Here is a 20,649-nt window from a genome sequence, read left to right as displayed (position 1 = left end):
TCTCCAACCTCCCCAATCTCCCTAAAAAGATTCTAACCACATTAGTGCAAACCCTGGGGGAATGAGAGTCTTCTCTACTACATATGAGAGAAATCTATTATATACACACCCATCCAACAGGGATTAGGACAACTATACAACATGCAGGACCCATACCACACATAGGGATTGTTATGTACATTACTGCAGCACTGAGGTTAAGATTCCCCACTCCACAAAAAATAAGTGACAGACAGAGAAAGAGCATGCACGTGGGTGTGGAAATAAAATCCACATAGGACACATAATGAAAGGACTATGGAACAGGGAAGGCATTATTTCCTTGGACAGAATGGTGAGTCAAAAAAATAAAGCTTGTTAGCTGGCTGGAGAAATAAAGGGGACACACACGCACACACAAAGCATCCATATTCACTGCGCTTTTTCTCATCATACAGACAAGGTCACACCTCCTATTCCCTGCGCAAAGAAACCACTCACACAACCGTCTAGAGATCTTGCAGTCATTCCTCAACATTACTTAGTCAGCACATATAATGTGCATATACACCCTCTTTCCACCATATATGTATACACACACACACATATACACACACAGCCCTCTCTAAACATATATACAAACCTCTATATATACACATATACACATCTCTATTTATATACATTCGTACACATACCTTCTCTCTCCCCATATGTATATGTGTGTGTATACACCCATATATATATATATATATATATTACACATGTACACACCCCTCTATTTTATAGTCATACACATACCTCCCTCGCACTTTCTATCTATACATACTATTTCCTTTATAATCACCTCTCTCGATTGATATATATTCTTACACATACCTCTTCTCTCTCTCTCTCTCTCTCTCTCTATATATATATATGTATAAACAGACACCTCTATATATACATATACAGCTTCTTCTTTCTCTATATAATCACACACACTATTCTCTCTATATATAAATTGACACATCCTCACCGACCCACTTTTTAAGCTTCACGTAAATCTATTTGTCAAAATATATGATCTGGTGCTATACACCTCTATAGGTCTCTCTATATAGACACCTCTCTCTCTCTCTCTCTATAAATATATATATATATATATATATATATATACATATACACACACAGATATATAAACACACACCTCTCTCTATATATATGTGCGTGTGTGTGTGTATATATACACACACATCTCCATACATACCTCTTTACATAAATACATTCATACACCTCTCTCTCTATATATATACACATTCATGCACCTCCCTCTCTCTCCCTCTCTCTCTCTATATATATACACTTACACCTCTCTCTCTCTCTCTATATATATATATATACACACATACATCTCTCTACATATTAATAGATCCATACACCTCTCTCTCTCTCTCTCTATATATATATACACATACAGCTCTCTACATATTAATACATCCATACACCTCTCTCTATAAATATATACATGCATACACCTCTCTCTATATATGAATACAACCATATACCTCTCTCTCTATATATACACATACACCTCTTTCTATATTGATACATTCATACACTTCTATCTCTCTCTATATATACGCATACACCTCTCTCTCTATATAAATACATCCATACACCTCTCTCTCTCTCTATATATATATACGCATACACCTCTGTCTCTCTCTATATATATATATATGCATACACCTCTCTTTATATAAGTACACTCCCCCCCCCTCTCTATATATATATATACAGAGACACATACACCTCTCCCTATACATATAGTTTTAGAGAGATACACACTTCCCTCTCTCTACACACACATACAAACATCACCTTTCTTCCACCGTGGAGCTCTGAAGAAGTCTCCCCCAAGCCCACAAACGTGCAGGCCTTTTTTCTTTGAAAGCCACCGGTCTAGAGAAGGCAACCGAGTTCTCGTGGCTTTCCAGAGGCACATTTCCGAGGCGACCCGTTTGGTCCAACAAGGGACTTGAGAAAGGCTGCCTCTCTCCCGCCTCCCTCCCTCCCTCCCTCGCCCGCCTGAGGCAAGACGCAATAATGAGAATGATGATGAGGATAACACCAATAATAATAATAATAAAGAGTGCGCCATGAAATAGCCGCGAGGAGGGGAGGGAGGCAAGCAAGCAAGGAAGCAAGCAAGCGGGGCTATTTTCTATTCTGAGCGCCCTAGGCCGCCCTCCTCCTCCTCCTCCTCTTCCCTGACTCACGCTCAAAGTCCGAGTCCGAGTCTTCGGCTTCCCTGCGCTCTTCCTCGCCGTTGGACTCTGTCTGCATGGGCTCCCCGTCGAAGAGGACGCCTTTGCCCCGGGCGGAGGCCGCTGCCGCCGCCGCTTCCCTCAGCTGCTGGTCTCGGCTGTCCCTCAGGCGGCAGAAGTAGTCCGCGGCGAAGCCCAGCAGGTCCGGCGGCCGGTGCCTCAGCACCTCCACCGTGTAGCCCTGCAGCAGCTCCGTCAACCCCGGCGGAATTTCGATGCTCATCTTGGCGCCGTCGAAGGGAGGCTCCGCGCCCGCTGCTTCTCTCTGCCCTTCCCTCCTCAGACTGAGCCGTTACGGGAGCCGGCACGCGCGCGACGGAGAGAAAGGGACGGAGCGGGGGAGGGGCCAAGCGCGGGCGCGCAACAGCGAGCAAGGTCTGCGCATGCCCAGCAGGAAGCCGCGGCGCGCGCCCAGGCAGGGAGGAGGTGTGTGAGATGGGCGGGGCTACAAGAGGAATAGGGGGCGTGGCCTCCTATGGGGAGAAGCAAAAGGACACTAAGGCATGAGGGCTACATGCGGTGCGCATGCGCAGGAAAAAGTCGGCGCTGCGCTTGGTGGGCGGGGCTAGGGAGGAGGAGTGGGCGTGGCCTAGAAATGGAGAGGTTCCTCAAGCTGTAAAAGGAGGCGTGAGCGCTATGTGACGGGTGTGCTTGCGGTGCGCATGCGTAGGAAGAAGCCGCGGAGACGGTCTGGAGAGGCGTGTGGTGGGCGGGGCTAGAGAGGAGGAGGCGTGGCCTAGACATGGAGAGGCGCGTCAAGCTGCAAAAGGAGGCGTGAGCGCTATAGACGGAGAGTATGCTTGCAGTGCGCATGTGCAGGAGGTAGCCGCGCAAAAGGTCCAGTAAGCTGTGTAGCCCCCAGTGGCGCAGTGGGTTAAACCCCTGTGCCGACAGAAATGAAGACCGACAGGTCGCAGGTTCGAATCCAGGGAGAGGCGAAATGAGCTTCTCCCTCTATCAGCTCCAGCTCCTCATGCGGGGACATGAGAGAAGCCTCCCACAAGGATGATAAAACATCAAATCAGACTTGCAGACTGCCAATTCTCTCACACCAGAAGCGACTTGCAGTTTCTCAAGTCGCTCCTGACAGGACAAAAAAAAAGCTGTGTAGTGGGCGGGGCTATGAATTAATTGGAGGCGTGGCTTCGAAGGGGAGAAGCGAGCACGCTGAGAAAGGACTAAGGCGTGAACGCTATAGACAGCGAGTGTGCTTGTGTTGCGCATGTGCAAGAGGAAGCCGCGAAGATATACAGTGGTGGGCGGGGCTAGGGAGGACTGAAGGATTGTGCGTCACGGGACAAAAGGAGGCGTGAGCGCCACAGAGAGGCAGAAATGTTCTGCGCATGTGCAGAAGGAACCCGCGGAGAGGGGGCGGAGGATTAGAGGTGTGTCTGTGAGCGGGGCTATGCAGAAGTTGTGGGCGGGGCCTCGAGGGAGGTGTGAAATGGTGAGCAGGGGAAAGAATGCGTCACCAGACAAAAGGACTAGGAGGCCAAGTGCGTAGTGCGCATGCGTGGAAGGTTTGACAACTAACTCATGGCTCAATCAATGCTATTGTATTGGAGTGGTTTTACAAGGTGTTTAGCCTTGTCTCTCAAAGAGTGCTGGTGCCTCACAAAACTACAAATCCCGTGATTCTATAACCATACTGCTCGAAAAACTCACAGCAACCAGTGATTCCAGCCATGAAAGCCTTTGGCAACACATTATTATTAGTATTTCTTTGATTCCTTGCTTGAGTTCAGGTTAACTATTCTTATAATATAATATATTTTATATACATATAATATTTATAATATAATGTAATGCATTATAAAACTAATACTAATAATATATTATAATTTTCTTTGTGTGTGTGTGTGTATATATATATATATATATTTGTCGGGTCAGGAGCGACTTGAGAAACTGCAAGTCGCTTCTGGTGTGAGAGAATTGGCCGTCTGCAAGAACGTTGCTAAGAGGATGCCCGAATGTTTTGATTATTTTACCATCCTAGAAGGAGGCTTCTCCCATGTCCCCGCATGAGGAGCTGGAGCTGATAGAGGGAGCTCATCCGTGCTCTCCCCGGATTCAAACCTGCGACCTGTCGGTCTTCAGTCTTGCCGGCACAGGGACTGAAGCCACCAGGGGCTCTGCGCCACCAGGGGCTCCAATTATATATTTATATTACATGTCATATTACTAATAATACTACAATATAATGGTATAGTTGTTGTTGTTCATTCGTTCAGTCGTCTCCGACTCTTCGTGACCTCATGGACCAGCCCACACCAGAGCTCCCTGTCGGCCGTCACCATAGTACAATATAGTATATGGTATAGTACAATATAGTAATATTTAATACTGATATTGTACTATGCTAATAATATAGTGAGTGTGTGTGTGTGTGTGTGTGTGTATGTATATATCTTATAAGTCACCCTAAGTTCCCTTCGGGGTGAGAAGGGTGGCATATAAATGTTGTAAATAAATAAATTAATTAACTGATAATCTACTGTATAGCATTTCTGAATATGTGATTAAGCTTAAAAGAACTTTTCCAAGAAACAGACCAAAGAGCAGACCCTTTGTCAAATTAATGGCATTTGCCTGTAATGTGCAAGCTGGAGGAGCTTTTCCCTGCAAATTTGGACCTTTCGGAAGCTCCTAATTTTCCAGATTTATTTCACAGCTTTAAAATCTGAAATTTTATCTCACAAGAGGAGAATTGCCTATATTTTCAGTGTAGCATTTGACATGAGGATGACACATTGGCACACTTCTGGTTTTTAATCATTAGGTCTCAGAAAACCCTTTGAAATTCATGGAGTCGCTTTAAGCCGACAAGTGACTTGAAAGCATAGTATTCATAAGAATTCATCCCAAATCACTCTTCTTTGTATTCTGTTTTTTCCCTTCCAGACTAGGACTCAACTATTGTGTATTGATGGATGCCTGGTATTCATCTTGAACCAAGCAACCAGAGTGGGTGCAAAATATATATCTGTATATTTAAATCTATTTGAACATTTATATTCTGCAAGTTTTTAAATTGGGTCTTTTTTTAAAAGGTTGTGTGTCATTTAGGATCTTTGTGCCTGAGATGAAATAAATAAATAAATAAATGATGTATAAATAATTATATTTATAATCAGTTCTTAATAATAAAAACCCAATTCAGCACTCAGAGGAAAGATTTTCGAACTGTTTGTCATGACACATTCGTGTATTTGTTGCAGTGAGTAGATGTGTCACACAAACATTTGAGTTATGTGAAATAAGCCATAAATAAATATAACTAAATATAATGAAATGTTTTCATGAGATACGTTGTGTGCTGGTACAGTTGTACCAGGAGCTCCAATTCTGTTTGCTTTGCATTAAATGTTTGTTTGCAATCCCAGGCTTGGGATTTTGCAGCAGGGTGGCTTCCTGTTATCGTTTGCAATCATAGGGCAAACCACCTGTCAATTATCGTTAGGTTCCCTGGTCCCGCCCCTTTTTGAGTTTTGGAGGGAATAGGAGCCTTTTTGAGTTCAGTCCACACAGAGCAGCTTTCCATGCAGGACATAATACCAAGAGCTCCTGTAGAAAGCTTCGTCTTCTACGGCTTGGCCGGGGAGATATACAGCCTACAGCCTGACTGGAGTTATACAGCCTTGCAGCTCCTTCGCTGGGGGACTTCAGTCAGCCATCACGGAAGCCTGAATCCTTTCCCCCTGGAAGTCTACAAAGCTCTGCTTGGTAAGGGTTGCTCGCAGAAGCCAGACGCAGTTGGTACCGGGTGCAGGGGCTCCACACCAACAGAGGCAAGTACAAACTGCCCAGATTAGAAGTTAAGGATTTCCCCATTAGTTAGTATACAGTTATGAAGATAGTGCCTGTTCCCAGTGAACAAGATTGCAAGAGCCAATAGACTGTTAAGAAAGCTTGAATGTACCTGTTTGTTTTCATCAATAAAGAACTTTGTTGGACTTACTTTAAGCCTCTACAGAACTTTGTTTTGGGGAGGTCCAAGGGCCTTTAATCTGAGGCGTCCCCGACGTCCCGTTGGGCACACAGAATTTATGTCCTGTCTACAGTCATATGCACAGGCCCAGCGTGCGACAGCACACGTATCCCCATAGATTTCGTTATTACAATTCATGTATGTATCTCTTATAAGGGGTTGGTTGAACCTCCATTTTGCTAGTCTACCTGAATTACTGTGTTGCGAAATTGCATGTGCCTGAATGGTATGAGTAGATCAATAGGTACCACTCTGGTAGGAAGGTAACGGCACTCCAGGCAGTCATGCCAGCAACATGATCTTGGAGGTGTTTATGGACAACACCGGCTCTTCAGCTTAGAAATTGAGATGAGCACCAACTCCGAGAGTCGGACATGACTGGACCTAATGTCAGGGGGAAACCATTACCTTTACCTTTACCTTAAAAGGTGTGCCACCAACATAAAACGTTTTTAAAGCTCAGGTTTAGAGGATACTAATGGTACGCATATTGTTGGAAATAGCGACCTTCTACATGCCTCCTATAATAGTTATTTGTTATGTATATAATTCAGATTGCTTACTGTACTGTATAGGTGTGTTGGTATGCAGTTTTCCTTAACTCTTTGTTATGGGAGGGGCTGCAGACCACATGATTAGATCTGGGATTGTTCAGACTCAAGACTCCATTTTTAGAAGTCTGTATGCTTGCATCAGAAGGAACACAGTACAGTTTAGAAGTCAGTAGAAACAGAATGTTTTAGAGCAGGAGTCCTCAAACTAAGGCCCAAGGGCCAGATACGGCCCTCCAAGGTCATTTACCCAGCCCTCACTCAAGGTCAACCTAAGTCTGAAATGACTTGAAAGCACACAACAACAATCGTATCTCATCAGCCAAAAGCAGGCCCACACTTCCCATTGAAATACTAATAAGTTTATATTTGTTAAAATTGTTCTTCATTTTAATTATTGTATTGTTTTAGGTGTTTTTTGCACTACAAATAAGATATGTGCAGTGTGCATAGGAATTCATTCATTTTTTTTCAAATTATAATCCGGCTTTGAGGGACTGTGACCTGGCCCTCTGTTTAAAAAGTTTGAGGACCCCTGCTCTAAATTGATGATGTAGGTCAGGGGTCCTCAAACGTCCCTGAAACTGTTGAAGGGCCAGATTATAATTTGAAAAAAACATGAACGAATTCTTATGTACTCTGCACATATCTTATTTGTAGTTCAAAAAACACTTTAAAACAATACAATAATTAAAATGAAGAACAATATTAACAAATATAAACTTATTAGTATTTCAATGGGAAGCGTGGGCCTGCTTTTGGCTGATGAGATAGGGTTGTTGTTGTTGTTGTGTGTTTTCAAGTCGTTTCAGACTTAGGTTGACCCTGAGTGAGGGCCGGATAAATGACCTTGGAGGGCCGTATCCAGCCCTCGGTCCTTAGTTTGAGGACCCCTGATATAGGTGAATAGGAAATGTTTCCTTATTGTATTATTCTACTCTTCCTCCAGTTAACCAGTGGCTGTATACATTGCTTCCTCATGTTTTATCATTGCAACTATGCTGAAATATTGTTTAAAAACTCTTGCTGAGTTATCCAGTGAGCTTTCTCATTTTGAATAGAAATTGGACTCCTTTCTCCTGATCCTAGTCTGACTAGATAGGGATGCATCTACACCAGGCATGGGCAAACTCCAGATGTTTTGGATTTCAATTCCTACTGCCGAAACTGCTTTTAATTACTGCACTACAATATTAATATCACGTCACTGTAGAGTTGATGGTATGGTATAGTATGCGGTATAGTTAGGCCTTTTTTAATAGTAACTTTCAAGCAAGCAGAAACTACATTAATCCAGCATCTGACAATCCCCATAGGAGAGTCTATAAACAAGTACTGTTTCCCTAAGAGAGAGGAAGAAACTACAGAACGAAGTCTGAGCCATTCTTAATATCTTCCTGAGAACCTTTGAAACAGGGTTATGAATCTTATTAGCCCACAAATTATTTTTACTAGGTCATTTGCCCACACAGAACTATGCCACTCATTTGCAGCATATGAAACAATACAGCTAATAAAAGCATCACAGCGGGGGATGCCGAGACGATTCTGGCTCACTGCCGACTCCAGCTGCCACATCAAAGCAATCCCAAAATCTGAAATTCAAGAGGCTGAGCTTGACGATGTCATGAAGGAAGAACTGTGATGTCATGAAGTTGCAGACAGTATTTTTCTCTCTCCTTTTACCATTTACCTTTTAAGGAAGATGGGATCCCAAAATACTGTTTCTAAATACAGTAGAGTTATCTGGCACCCATGAGGATTGGTAATGTAGTTTCCGGTTGCTTGAGGGTTACTATTAAAAATAGTCCTAAGTAATGCTATGCATCATATTATGCCATAAACTCTGTATTGAATTGATATTAATATTGACATACATTAAAAGAAAATAAAGACAAACTTCACTCAAACTTCGATTTCTGCGAAATTGATTTTATTTATTTAATTTAAAGTCTGGTTAACTGCGAGTCTACTGTAGTTTACATCATGACACCTTTTAAAAAATATCTTTCATAGATATTTTCTACTAAAACCTGCTTCCATTTTTTCTTTTTTTCCTTCAGTTACACTCCTATGTGTGCATTTATATGTGATGCAGTGACAGACCATTAAAACACAGAAACAACACCATATGGAACATAATTCATCAAGTAAAGAAAATCAATAGTTTGAAATGGGACAGGACCCATATCAATTCAGCAGATAATAATAATAATAATAATAATAATAATAATAATAGTAATAGTAATTAGCATTCGGCTAATCCGGTGCGATGAAGTTGATGATCAAGGACTGGTAATCACAGACGATGAAATTGGATTATGGTTTTTAGTTAAGAGATGCATTGGTTTGTATTGGTGGCCCAATACTGTGTATTGTATATGTGTTTTATGTTTTTAAACTGAATATTGTTGTTTTTAAGTGTTGTAAACTGCAATGAGTCGCCGTTTCAGGCTGAGATATTAGCGGTATACAAGCGCATTAATAAATAAATAAATAAATAAATAAATAAATAATACACATCACACACTCCTAGACGCTTGAGAAGTGTTCGACTTGGGATTTTTTGATACGAAATCCAGCATATAGATCTCGTTTGCTGTGTAATACTGTGGTTTTGTGTCAATAATAATAATAATAATAATAATAATAATAATAATTTATTTATATCCCACCATCATCTCCCAGAGGGACCTGGGGTGGCTCACAAAACACTCAAGGTGTGACATGCAAAATACAACAAGTGCAAAATAAAACATACGAGTAGACAATAAACAGTCAACACAACATCATAAATTCACAGTACCCCCAGTAAAAACAATAAAATACAGCAATTGCTGTAGATAAAACGACTGTATTTGATATCAGAATTATAAAGTGCTAATAAAGAATCTAAAGGTTCTCATAGATATTATTAGAGAGTCTAAACATGCTTGAAGGCTTGTTGGAAAAGCCAGGTCTTTAATTGTGTTGAAGGTTTGGAGGGTAGGGACTAGCCTGATCTCCAAAACCGGGGGCTTTGGTTCAGACATGAAACCCAATGGGTGACCTTGGACAAGCCACACTCTCCCAGCCTCGGAGGAATCATAGAATTAGAAGAGACTTTAAGGGACCATTCAGTCCAACCCCATTCTGCCAGGCAGGAACACACAATTGAAGCACTTAAGACAGGTGGCCATCCAGTCTCTGCTTTAAAAACCCAAGAGAAGGAAACTCTACTGTGCTCCAAGGCAGCACATTTCACTGCCAAGCAGCTCTTACTGTCAGGAAGTGTTTCCTAATGTTTAGATATAGAAAACAATGGCAAACCTCTCCTGAACAATGTTGCACTCCAAGCCTAGGAGCATCTATGACCACAGCAACACACAAGAGTCCAGCATATAAGCAAACCGTTTATTGTAGAAACATTTAAAAAGTTTAGGAAAAAATCAGGAATAAAGAAAGTAGATATATAATCCAAACAGTAATCCAAATGTCTCATGCAGATTCCAAGGTAACACAGTCCAGGAATAGCCAAAAAGTCACAAGTACAGCATAAGTCCACAAGCAAATATATACTCAGTAAAAATTGAACAAGAACATAAAACAAGAGCATAGAATACTTCCAGAAAATTAAAATCCAAAACCAAAGGCTTGACTCAAAACAAGAACCAGAGAACTTGGGCTAGTTTATCATTTGAATACTACATTGCCTGAACTAACTCTTAGATAAACAACTTGCTAATTAACAGGCACCCATGAAGTCATGTTTTTTCCCCACAAAATCTCTCAAGTTTTCCACATAAGCGCTCAGACTTACGATGCCTATTTTCTGCTCTGATGTGTAAACAAAGACCTTTGTTGATCTCCATAACTCCAGGTGTTTTCTCCTGAGAGCCCTCTATATCACTTATCTCTTCAGCCAACTCCTTATCTAATGTTGCAGTTTCTGGCTCCTCTGACTGACCTTGAAGGCCTGCACTTTCCAAGTTAGATTTCTCACAGCGCAAAGCATCATTCCCCTGACTCGAATCTTCATCACTTCAAGCCCCAGGAAATCCCACAGGCAATTCCACAATCTCTCTAAATCATCACTGAACCCATCATCCTCAGGAGTCTCAGGCTGATCTCCAACAAAGAAACATTATCAAAAATCCTCTGTGATAAGGTTGTTATAAATAGGAAGTGACTTGAAGGCACACAACAACCACCTGATTTTCATTTATCTGGGAAGTGTAGTGAGTACCTGAACTGTACAGTTACACATGTCATACTAATTTTCACACAGAGGATTAAAATATTTCAACTTCTTAGTGAGCAAATACAAGGAAGCAAAATAGCCCTAATGCAAAAGAAGAAAAGATTTGACAGTCCTCCTAGGTGAAATCCAAATACTGCCCCCCCCCAAAAAAAATGTTGAGTTAATGCCAACCACAATCATACCATAGTAAGTCAACTTGCTGTATTCAGGACTTGCCTTATCAACAAAATAAAATGCCTGTTAACAGTAATGAGTGAGGATTCCCAAAGCTTAGCCACCACCTGAACCTGTGGTATCTTACAATTTTAAATTGCGAAGTCAGATGCAATTGTAGGATCAAGAGGAAACAAAAAAGAATAAAAAGCTACTGATTTTAAACATGTTTATCATTAGCACAAAGGAGTGGTGAAATTTATGGAAATTGCTTGTAAAATCTTAGAAAGGTAAAATCTTAGGAGGTGGGGGGGGGGGCTATGCCTTACGAATATTTTTGACAGGAATATGATCTCCAACAGTTTACGCGAATGATTTGCTTTCTTTGGTATTTCTGGAAAGTGCCGTGTGTTATACAAATTCAGTTTGTTTCCCCTATGAATTAATATCTTCTATACAGGTGTGTCTCCAAATGAAGGTCGTTGCCAAATGGGAATGATAATACTCTTTTTAAGGTGCAGTGTGTTATTTCTGTACATAGCGTAAGAAATGAAAACAACTAAACAGTAATACAGGCGTTTAGCAGATATACGTACAAGGGCTTGACACCTGCCTGCCCTTAAGACTCAAAGGGATCAACCTAAGGACATGTTGTGGGTTTCGTGACGTTTCCCTGTGTTTTGAATGTAAATATTTATGTGTTGCTGCTCTTGCTCCAACAATAGATCCGTTTAAAGTTCCACCCACAAATATAGTTCGGGCTGAACTTGTTGACATGCTTTTTTTTTCCAAGATATCAAAAAGCTTATAGTCTTCTGTCTTCCAATTAATAATCCTACTTGCTCCGAAGAAATAAAAACCCTGTCTTACACTCCTTGATCATGCATTCAAGAGCTGAAGGGTGCATCAACACTGTAAACTTAATGAAGTTTGGCACCACTTTAACCACCATGGCTCAATGCTATAGAATCCTGGGATTTATAGTTTTACACTGTCCTTAGCCATCTCGGCCCAAGATGTGCTGGCACCTCACCAAACTACAAATCCCAGGATTCCATAATAGCCATGGCAATTAAAGTGGTGTCAAATTGCATTCATTTTACTGTGCAGATCAGTGGTTCCCAGCCACCAATGGTCCTCAAGAACTAAAATAAGGTCCACAGCCTCACCGTTGCAACAAGAGCGACTGGTCTCGCAAAGCCCTCTTATAGTGCCAAGGCAACAGGGATGTCGGGAGGGTAGAGGCTGACTACCCATGAAAGATTACTACTACCACATCAGCTCTAGATTATTAAATATAGTTTTCTGTGGGTGAGCAGATGGCAACTATTGGATGGCTTATTTTCTGTATCAGAATCTAGAGCTGATGTGATCTATCCAATGCAATTTTCTGAATCAGCACCCCAAATAACTAAACTGAATCTAAAGTTGACCAAAAACCAATTCATTAGTACTACTGTTGGAAAGTTGTCCCTGGTCAAGTGGTCCTTCATCAAAAAAAAAGGTTGGGAACTACTGATGTTGATGCATTCTTATACTGAGGGGAATATTCACTTTGCTTATTTTTTTTTTTTTTTGCACTTGTATTGGATCTGATGAAAGAGTGGCCAACTAGGCATTTTCTTGGCATCACCTGCAGAGCCAGTACCCTTGGCATTGTGTTCATTTCCTGTGTTGTTTTCATTGCACCGTGTCAGGTACATTTCCTCGAAACAAGACAGAACATGCCTTCGTTTTTCTGATGTCATGGAATATTTGCTCAGCTTGTAACCACTGAGGGAGAACATAATGTTTGCTGTACAGTTGAAGACCCAGAGGGAAGTGGAAACCAGCACAAAACCAAATGCATCAGTTGGGTTTGGGAATTTAACCTCTCCTGATACAGAATTCCAGAATTCCTCACACGTCATACCATAGTTCTCGTTGGTGGATTTGCACAGTTATAATCTGAAGAAGTAACTTTTAAGAGTTCTCTCCTGTCAATGTAGATGGTGGAAATGAAGGAAATTAGAAGACAAGAAGACTATTTTATTTTTTATATTACATATGTTTTGTATTATTATTTATTTATTATTTGCCTCCATTCTCTCAGAGGATGACCCAAGGTGGGCTTCCAAAATCAATAGGTTAAAACCATGTGTTGTACAATGTAAAAAAAATGTTGTTTGTTGTTCATTCATTCAGTCGCTTCCGACTCTTTGTGACCTCATGGACCAGCCCACGCCAGAGCTCCCTGTCAGCCGTCACCACCGCCAGCTCCATTATTATTATTATTATTATTATTATTATTATTATTATTATCTTTATTTGTACCCTGCTAACATCTCCCGAAGGATTCGGTGGGGCTTACAAAGGCCAAGGCCCTCAATAAAACAACAGCATAACAAATACAACAATAAAACTCATAAAGCAAACCAATAAACATTAAAGCAATAACAATAAAACATCAAACAACACATCATGACACAATTAAAACTAGGGTCAAGCCAGTCACTTCAAGGATGCAATCCATCCATCTTGCCTTTGGTCGACCCCTCTTCCTTTTTCCTTCCTTTCCCCCCAGCATCATTGTCTTCTCCAAGCTTTCCTGTCTTCTCATTATGTGACCAAAGTACTTCATCTTTGTCTCTAATATCCTTCCCTCCAATGAGCAGCCGGGCATTATTTCCTGAAGTATGGACTGGTTGGATCTTCATGCGATCCAAAGCACTCTCAGAATTTACCTCCAGCACCACAGTTCAAAAGTGTCGATCTTCCTTCATTCACTCAGTCTTCCCTATGGTCCAGCTCTCGCATCCATAGGTTACTGCGGGGAATACAAGTAAAAATAATTAAAATCATATAATACATTTTAAAAATCAATAAAAACGTCTAGAAGTTAAAAGATAGATAAAATATGGCCAAATAAGAAGCTCTTCCTGCTTATACATTAATATTTTTTAATACAAATGTCTTCATCAGCCAGCAAAAGGAAAGCAATATAGTATGAATCATAAGACAAAAGGGAAAGTGGGTTCTTCATGTAGTGATTGTTTCGAATCAATATGTTTTTGCCTCATCTAGAGCAATTTTATAAATCCCAACATGTTCAGGTTAATGTGTATGGGACTTTAGCTTAAGCAAGACATCTTGAAATGCTATTGGAAATGTATCCGTTTTATTACGACTGTCTTCCTCCCCACCTATCATTTATCATTTCATTTATTTCCTGTAACTGACGGTATTGTACACTAATTTGTGCTTTATGTTAACATTCATTGTTTAAACTCAACTAGGTAGGTAGACCGGAAGAGATAAGTCTTTAATTGTGTTTTCAATGTAGACAGCTTATGTAGGCAGCTTATTTAGGTGTCGGAGCTCTTCTGGCAGGTTGTTCCATAGTTCTTGTTGGGGGATTTTAAGGGTTTTTTTCCATGTCAGGAGTGACTTCAGAAATTGCTAGTCGCTTCTGGTGTGAGAGAATTGGTCATCTGCAAGGACGTTGCCCAGAGGATGCCCGGATGTTTTGATGTTTTACCATTCTTGTGAGAGGCTTCTCTCATGTCCTCACATGGGGAGCTAGAGCTGACAGAGCTCATCCACGCTGTTCCTGGATTCGAACCTCTGACCTGTAGGTCTTCATTCCTGTCGTCACAAGGGTTTAACCCATTGCGCCACTGAGGGCTCCTGTTCCATAGTTGTGGGGCAGCCAATGAAAGGATCCTCTGGGTGAAAATCACCAGTCGGGTTCCGGCTGGTGGAAGTAAACATCCCCCAGAAGACAGATTATACAAGAGAAGGAGAATCCTGTAGGTCAGTGTTTCTCAACCTGGGGGTCGGGACCCCTGAGGGGGTCGTGAGAGGGTGTCAAAGGGGTTGCCAAAGACCATCAGAAAACACAGTATTTTCTGTTGGTCATTGGGATTCTGTGTGGGAAGTTTGACCCAATTCTATTGTTGATCAAGTTCAGAAGGCTCTTTGATTGTAGGTGAACTATAAATCCCAATAACTACAACTCCCAAATGTCAAGGTCTATTTTCCCCAGACTCCACCAGTGTTCACATATTGGCATATTGAGTATTCGTGCCAAGTTTGGTCCAGATCCATCATTGCATGAATCCACAGCACTCCTCTGGATGTAGGTGAACTACAACTCCCAAACTCAAGGTCAATGCCTACCAAACCCTTCCAGTGTTTTCTAATAGTCATGGGAGTTCTGTGTGCCAAGTTCGGTTTAAATTCATCGCTGATCTAGTTTAGAATGCTCTTTGATTATAGGTGAAGTATAAATCCCAGCAACTACAACTCCCAAATTACAAATCAATCCTCCCCCCAACCTCACTAGCATTCACATTGGGGCATATTGGGTATTTGTGCTCAATTTAGTCCAGTGAATGAAAATCCATCCTGCATATCAGATATTTACATTACGATTTATAACAGTAGTAAAATGACAAGTATCAAGTAGCAACGAAAACAATGTTATGGTTGGGGGTCACCACAACATACAGAACTTCATTAAGGGGTCACGGCATTAGCAAGGTTGAGAACCACTGCTGTAGGTAATCTAAACCAAGCCATATAGGGCTCTCAAAGTCAGAACCTGCACTTTGCCCAGAAACTAATTGGCAATAACAAGAGTGGCTATTCTGACGTGCTCCAGCTCAAACTCTCGACTGGTTTGCAACACCAGAACTATTTTAGAGCCTCCTATGATATTGTCTTTAGCATACAAAGCAAAACTTCAAGGCAAAGGCAAGTCGATTCAGAAAATTCAGAGACATTTTGTTGACATTTCCTTAGTATTTCTACATGTCGTTTCTGGTTTGTTTCCTCTTTGCATTTGGAACCATTAAATATTTATACTGCTTACTTGGAAGTCTTTGTGGAAGTATCCCGCAGTTTTCAAATGAAGTGTGATGGAAGCACTCTGTTTGGAAGCCAGGAAAAGAAGCAGAGTCTTTTTGTTCAATAAAAAGCCAAAAGAAATATATTTCTAAGTCTTACACAGAAGACAGATACTTGGCTTTCTCATTTTTGGCATTAGTCCATGCTTGCATCAGGTCTGTATGTCTGTTAACGACTTTTGTTTATTTTTATTTTATATCTAAGTCTGGTAATTTATAATAGGAAGGAAAATACGTGTTGCCAGGAAGTATGAGAGAGGCTCTGGTGAGCAGGCGTACTGGTGTTTATATGTCCATAGATGGGAAGTGATGCCAAGCAGTGAAGCTGCAAACTAGACATAAACACCATTTTTCTGAAGGTTATTTAAACACATATTATTTCAAAGGTGTTTCACTTCTTGTATGCCCACCTGTTCACAGAAATCGCAGAAGTGGTAGCACACTGATGAAGTTTGTTCAGGTTGTACATTTAGAACAAGCCTTGCTTTTCCTCCATGAAGCCCAACCCAGTTTAAAATTCAGTCCCAGATTCTTCAGACAACTACTAGTGCTCAGATTCAGCAACAGAAATCATAGAATCATTGAGTTGGAAGAGTCCTCATGGGCCATCCAGTCCAACCCCCAGCCAAGAACCAGGAAAACCGCATTCAAAGCAGCCTCGACAGATGGCCATCCAGCCTCTGTTTAAAAGCCTCCAAAGAAGGAGCCTCCACCACACGCCGAGGCAGGGAGTTCCACTGCTGAACAGCTCTCAAAGTCAGGAAGTTCTTCCTAATGCTCAGATGGAATCTCCTCACTTATGTATTTTACTGTTGTTGCTTGTGTTTTGGTTTTTATTTTATTGTAATATGTTGCTGGGCTTGTCCTCATGTAAGCCGCCCCGAGTCCCCGCAGGGGAGATGGTGGTGGGGTATAAATAAAGTTTATAATTTTATTGTTATTGTAGTTTGAAGCCATTGCTCCGAGTCCTAGTCTCCAGGGCAGCAGAAAACAAGCTTGCTCCCTCCTCCCTGTGACTTCCTCTCACATATTTATACATGGCTATCATGTCTCCTCTCAGCCTTCTTTTCTTCAGGCTAAACATGCCTCCTCTGGAGACATTCCAGCTTGTCAACATCTCCCTTCAATTGTGGTGCCCAAAATTGGACACAGTACTCCAGGTGTGGTCTGGCAGGATAGAGGGGTAGCATGACTTCCCTGGATCTAGACACTAGACTCCTATTGATGCAGGCCAAAATCCCATTGGCTTTTTTTGCCGCCGCATCACATTGTTGGCTCATGTTTAACTTTGTGTGAAAAAGACTCCAAGACTCCCAACATCTTTTTCACACAATGAGTAATGCATATTTATAACAACAACAACAACACACTTTATTTATATTCCACCCTTCTTCCTTAGGGGACTCAAAGAGTGGATTACATAGGCAAACATTCAATGTCTTTACATTCAAATGCAAATGAGACATACAAACAAAGGTAGAGGCTTCTCCTTTCATTTCCTGCTTTCTAAAGATGTTGCTCATCTCTGGTTCTGGAGAGGTGCTTTTTTCTCCCATGTGGCTGGAAAGATTGCTTGGAGTGTCTCTTTGCTTTTTCCCGCAGAAGCAGTATCTATTTATCTACTCACATTTGCATGTTTTCAAACTGCTAGGTTGGCAGAAATTGGAGCTTACGGATGGGAGCTCACCTCATCTTGCGGATTTGAACCACCAACCTTCAAGTCAATAGTTCAGCCAACCTCAGGTCAACAGTTCAGTGGCACAAGGGTTTACCATCTCATTTATACCATTATCTCATACAGCATATGCACATAGAGTTGGCTTTGGTATCTGCTGAGGCTTAGTTCCAAGAATCTTCTATAGATAGGAAAATCTGTGAATGCTTGAGTCCCATTATATACAATGGTGTAGTAAATAGTGTCCCTTATATAAAATGGCAAAGTTAAAGTTTGCTCTTTGGAGTTGAGATTGAAATAGTTTTAAATATTTGGATGGTGGAATCCATGAATGTAGAATTTGTGGATACAGAGGGCCACCTGTGTGTGTGTGTTTGTCCTGTTCACCTATCTGTCTGACTTCACACTTCAACTTCAAGCATGTGCTGAAAAAAAATGAAAAACGCCTTAAAAACTATCACATGTATTTCACTGTATGCTTTTATAACTAGATGAACTAGCTGAATGAAGTATTATCCCTAGTTTCAGATCTCTAGACACCGAGGAATAGGTGCCAAATTGTAAACAGGCAAGAGGAAAATATAGCGTAGAAGTCTTTCCTAATACCCTTATAAGAGTATATATTGTGGGGGGGGGGGGTGTGCAAATAGTTTCTAAATAGTTTTTTAAATATTGTAAGGGGTCCTTATCATAACTATTACGATGTAACAACATTTTCGTTACTATTTTGTTACATAATTGCGCAAGTAGGGAAGCTTCTGGGACTCCTTTCTCCTTCATTTTTAGAGCTATCATGATGCAGAATACAGTACTATCAAAATAATCCTAGAATGAATATTGGAGCCATGCTGTGATATTGCTTTATACGAAATGACCTAAGCCTTGCATGAAATCTAATGCTGACAATTTATTCATAGCTCTGAAATCTCTCTTTTGGCCTCGACTGGTGCACGTTTGCCAAGTCCGGTTGATTTAGGACACCCACACAAAAGAAAATGGCACGGCTTCAGAGTTCCCCATAATCTCATACGTAGTGCCATTCTTGGTCAAACCCAGTGTGTATATTTAATTTGGTCTAATATGCCTAATTCATTCTACCTCCTTGCACTTCACTTTCCAATGATTTCTTTAATGCCTTTATTCTATGTCGCACTACTTCTGCCACCACTCTATTATTCATTTTACTAATTAGCCCTTGTCTTCATTATGATGCCAATCTTTTCTGCTGCATTCAGCGATGAAAGAATTAACCAGTGTTGCCTTTTCTTTATTTTAACTCTTGTTTTTGTCAAAGGCTTTCATGGCCGGAATCACTAGGTTGTTGTGAGTTTTTCGGGCTGTATGGCCATGTTCCAGAAGCATTCTCTCCTGACATTTCACCTGCATCTGTGGCAAGCATCCTCAGAGGTTGTGAGGTCTGTTGGGAACTAGAAAAATTGGGTTTATATATCTGTGGAAAATCCAGGGTGGGAGAAAGAACTCTTGTCTGTTGGAGCTAGGTGTGAATGTTTCAATTGGCCACCTTGATTAGTATTTAATGGCCTAGCAGTTTCATGGTCTGACTTCTTACTGCCCAGGGGAATCCTTTGTTGGGAGGTGATTAGCTAGCCCTGATTGTTTCTTGTCTGGAATTCCCCTGTTTTGAGTGTTGTTCTTTATTTACTGTTTCTGTTAGGATGCCTGCCATAGATGCATGCTAAACGTCAGGAGAGAATGCTTCGGGAACATGGCCATACATCCCGGAAAACTCACAACAACCCAGTAACTCTTGCTTGTTTGTTTAATATTCTTCTTCTTGGTTTAATTCTACTAAATTAAGAGGGCTCCCCCCCCCCCCCTTAAAGCAATTTTAGCAACTGAACTTCATGCATTTCTTTGGTTTTGATGGTGTCTTTTCTTAATCTCTTGCATGAGCTCCATTACACCTGTTAGAAGTCACTTTAATTAAGCTTGTAACACAGCATGTTGTCCAATTCACCAATAATTTAAGGAGCAATTTTGTGTCATTATAGCCATTTTCCCCTGAGTGAATATTAACGAGAGATCCCTGGAGCTTTATTCTTGACAGCCAGCACCTGCTGGGGTTTTAGCATACATAATAAATTAAGAGTTTGTGTAGGTGAATTAATGGCTCTGAAGTATTGTCACAAAGCATAGAACCTCCACTTTAAGAAAAAATCTAGCTCAAGTCCCTGGCTAACAAAAAACAATCCTGTGTTTCTCTCTCGTGCTCAATGAAATTAGTTTAAAGTCTAATTAAATCTCCTAGCAAGGGGGTAGAATATCAATAACCACCACTGATGGGGTATTACTGCCTGGAAATTGAACTGCAGGCTCAGAGCATCCCTCAATCTTAGGCTGTGAAGGATTAACTCATCTGTTTTGATTTCTGGGCAGGTTTCCCATTATCAGATAGAGGAACTGAATTACATTGGCAGTTGGGTGATACACTAAGGACCTCATCACACTAGAGAATGAATCCACTTAAAATCCGGTTTCTGCCTCCTGCAGAATTCTGGGGTTTGTGGTTTAGTGAGGCTGTTAAAGTCTCCTCCCTAAACTACAAACTCCACAATTCTGCAGGAGGCAGAAACCGGATTTAAAGTGGATTCTTTCTCTAGTGTAAAGACCATCCCAGGCAGTGTTCTTTTGTTTAGAAAAGATAGGTAAAAAAGGCACAAAAATCCCAAGAAAACAAACAAAAAAATCTCCCATCTATGCAGAATCAGTTTTGTTTTGTTGTTTTTTTTACTTGTCAGGAGCGACTTGAGAAACTGCGAGTTGCTTCTGGTGTGAGAGAATTGGCCATCTGCATTTATGTTGCCCAGAGGACGCCGGGATTTTTTATGTTTTTTACCATCCTTGTGG

At 41.1% G+C, this 20,649-nt stretch overlaps 1 protein-coding gene across 1 annotated transcript in view; it reads right to left on the bottom strand.

Moving 5' to 3' along the window:
- Nucleotides 1–2,645, bottom strand: part of PRKAR2A (protein kinase cAMP-dependent type II regulatory subunit alpha) — a 92,121-nt gene extending 89,476 nt beyond the window's left edge. Inside the window, exon 1 of the mRNA XM_060766477.2 lies at nt 2,238–2,645. Within this exon, the coding sequence (XP_060622460.1) occupies nt 2,238–2,508 (271 nt within the window). The 5' untranslated portion in view covers nt 2,509–2,645. The remainder of the gene's footprint in view (nt 1–2,237) is intronic.
- Nucleotides 2,646–20,649: the final 18,004 nt, after the last annotated feature.

This window comes from Anolis sagrei, chromosome 2 (assembly GCF_037176765.1).
Source record: "Anolis sagrei isolate rAnoSag1 chromosome 2, rAnoSag1.mat, whole genome shotgun sequence".
Lineage (NCBI taxonomy): Eukaryota > Metazoa > Chordata > Lepidosauria > Squamata > Dactyloidae > Anolis > Anolis sagrei.
This window is presented reverse-complemented; position numbering and strand designations above follow the sequence as displayed.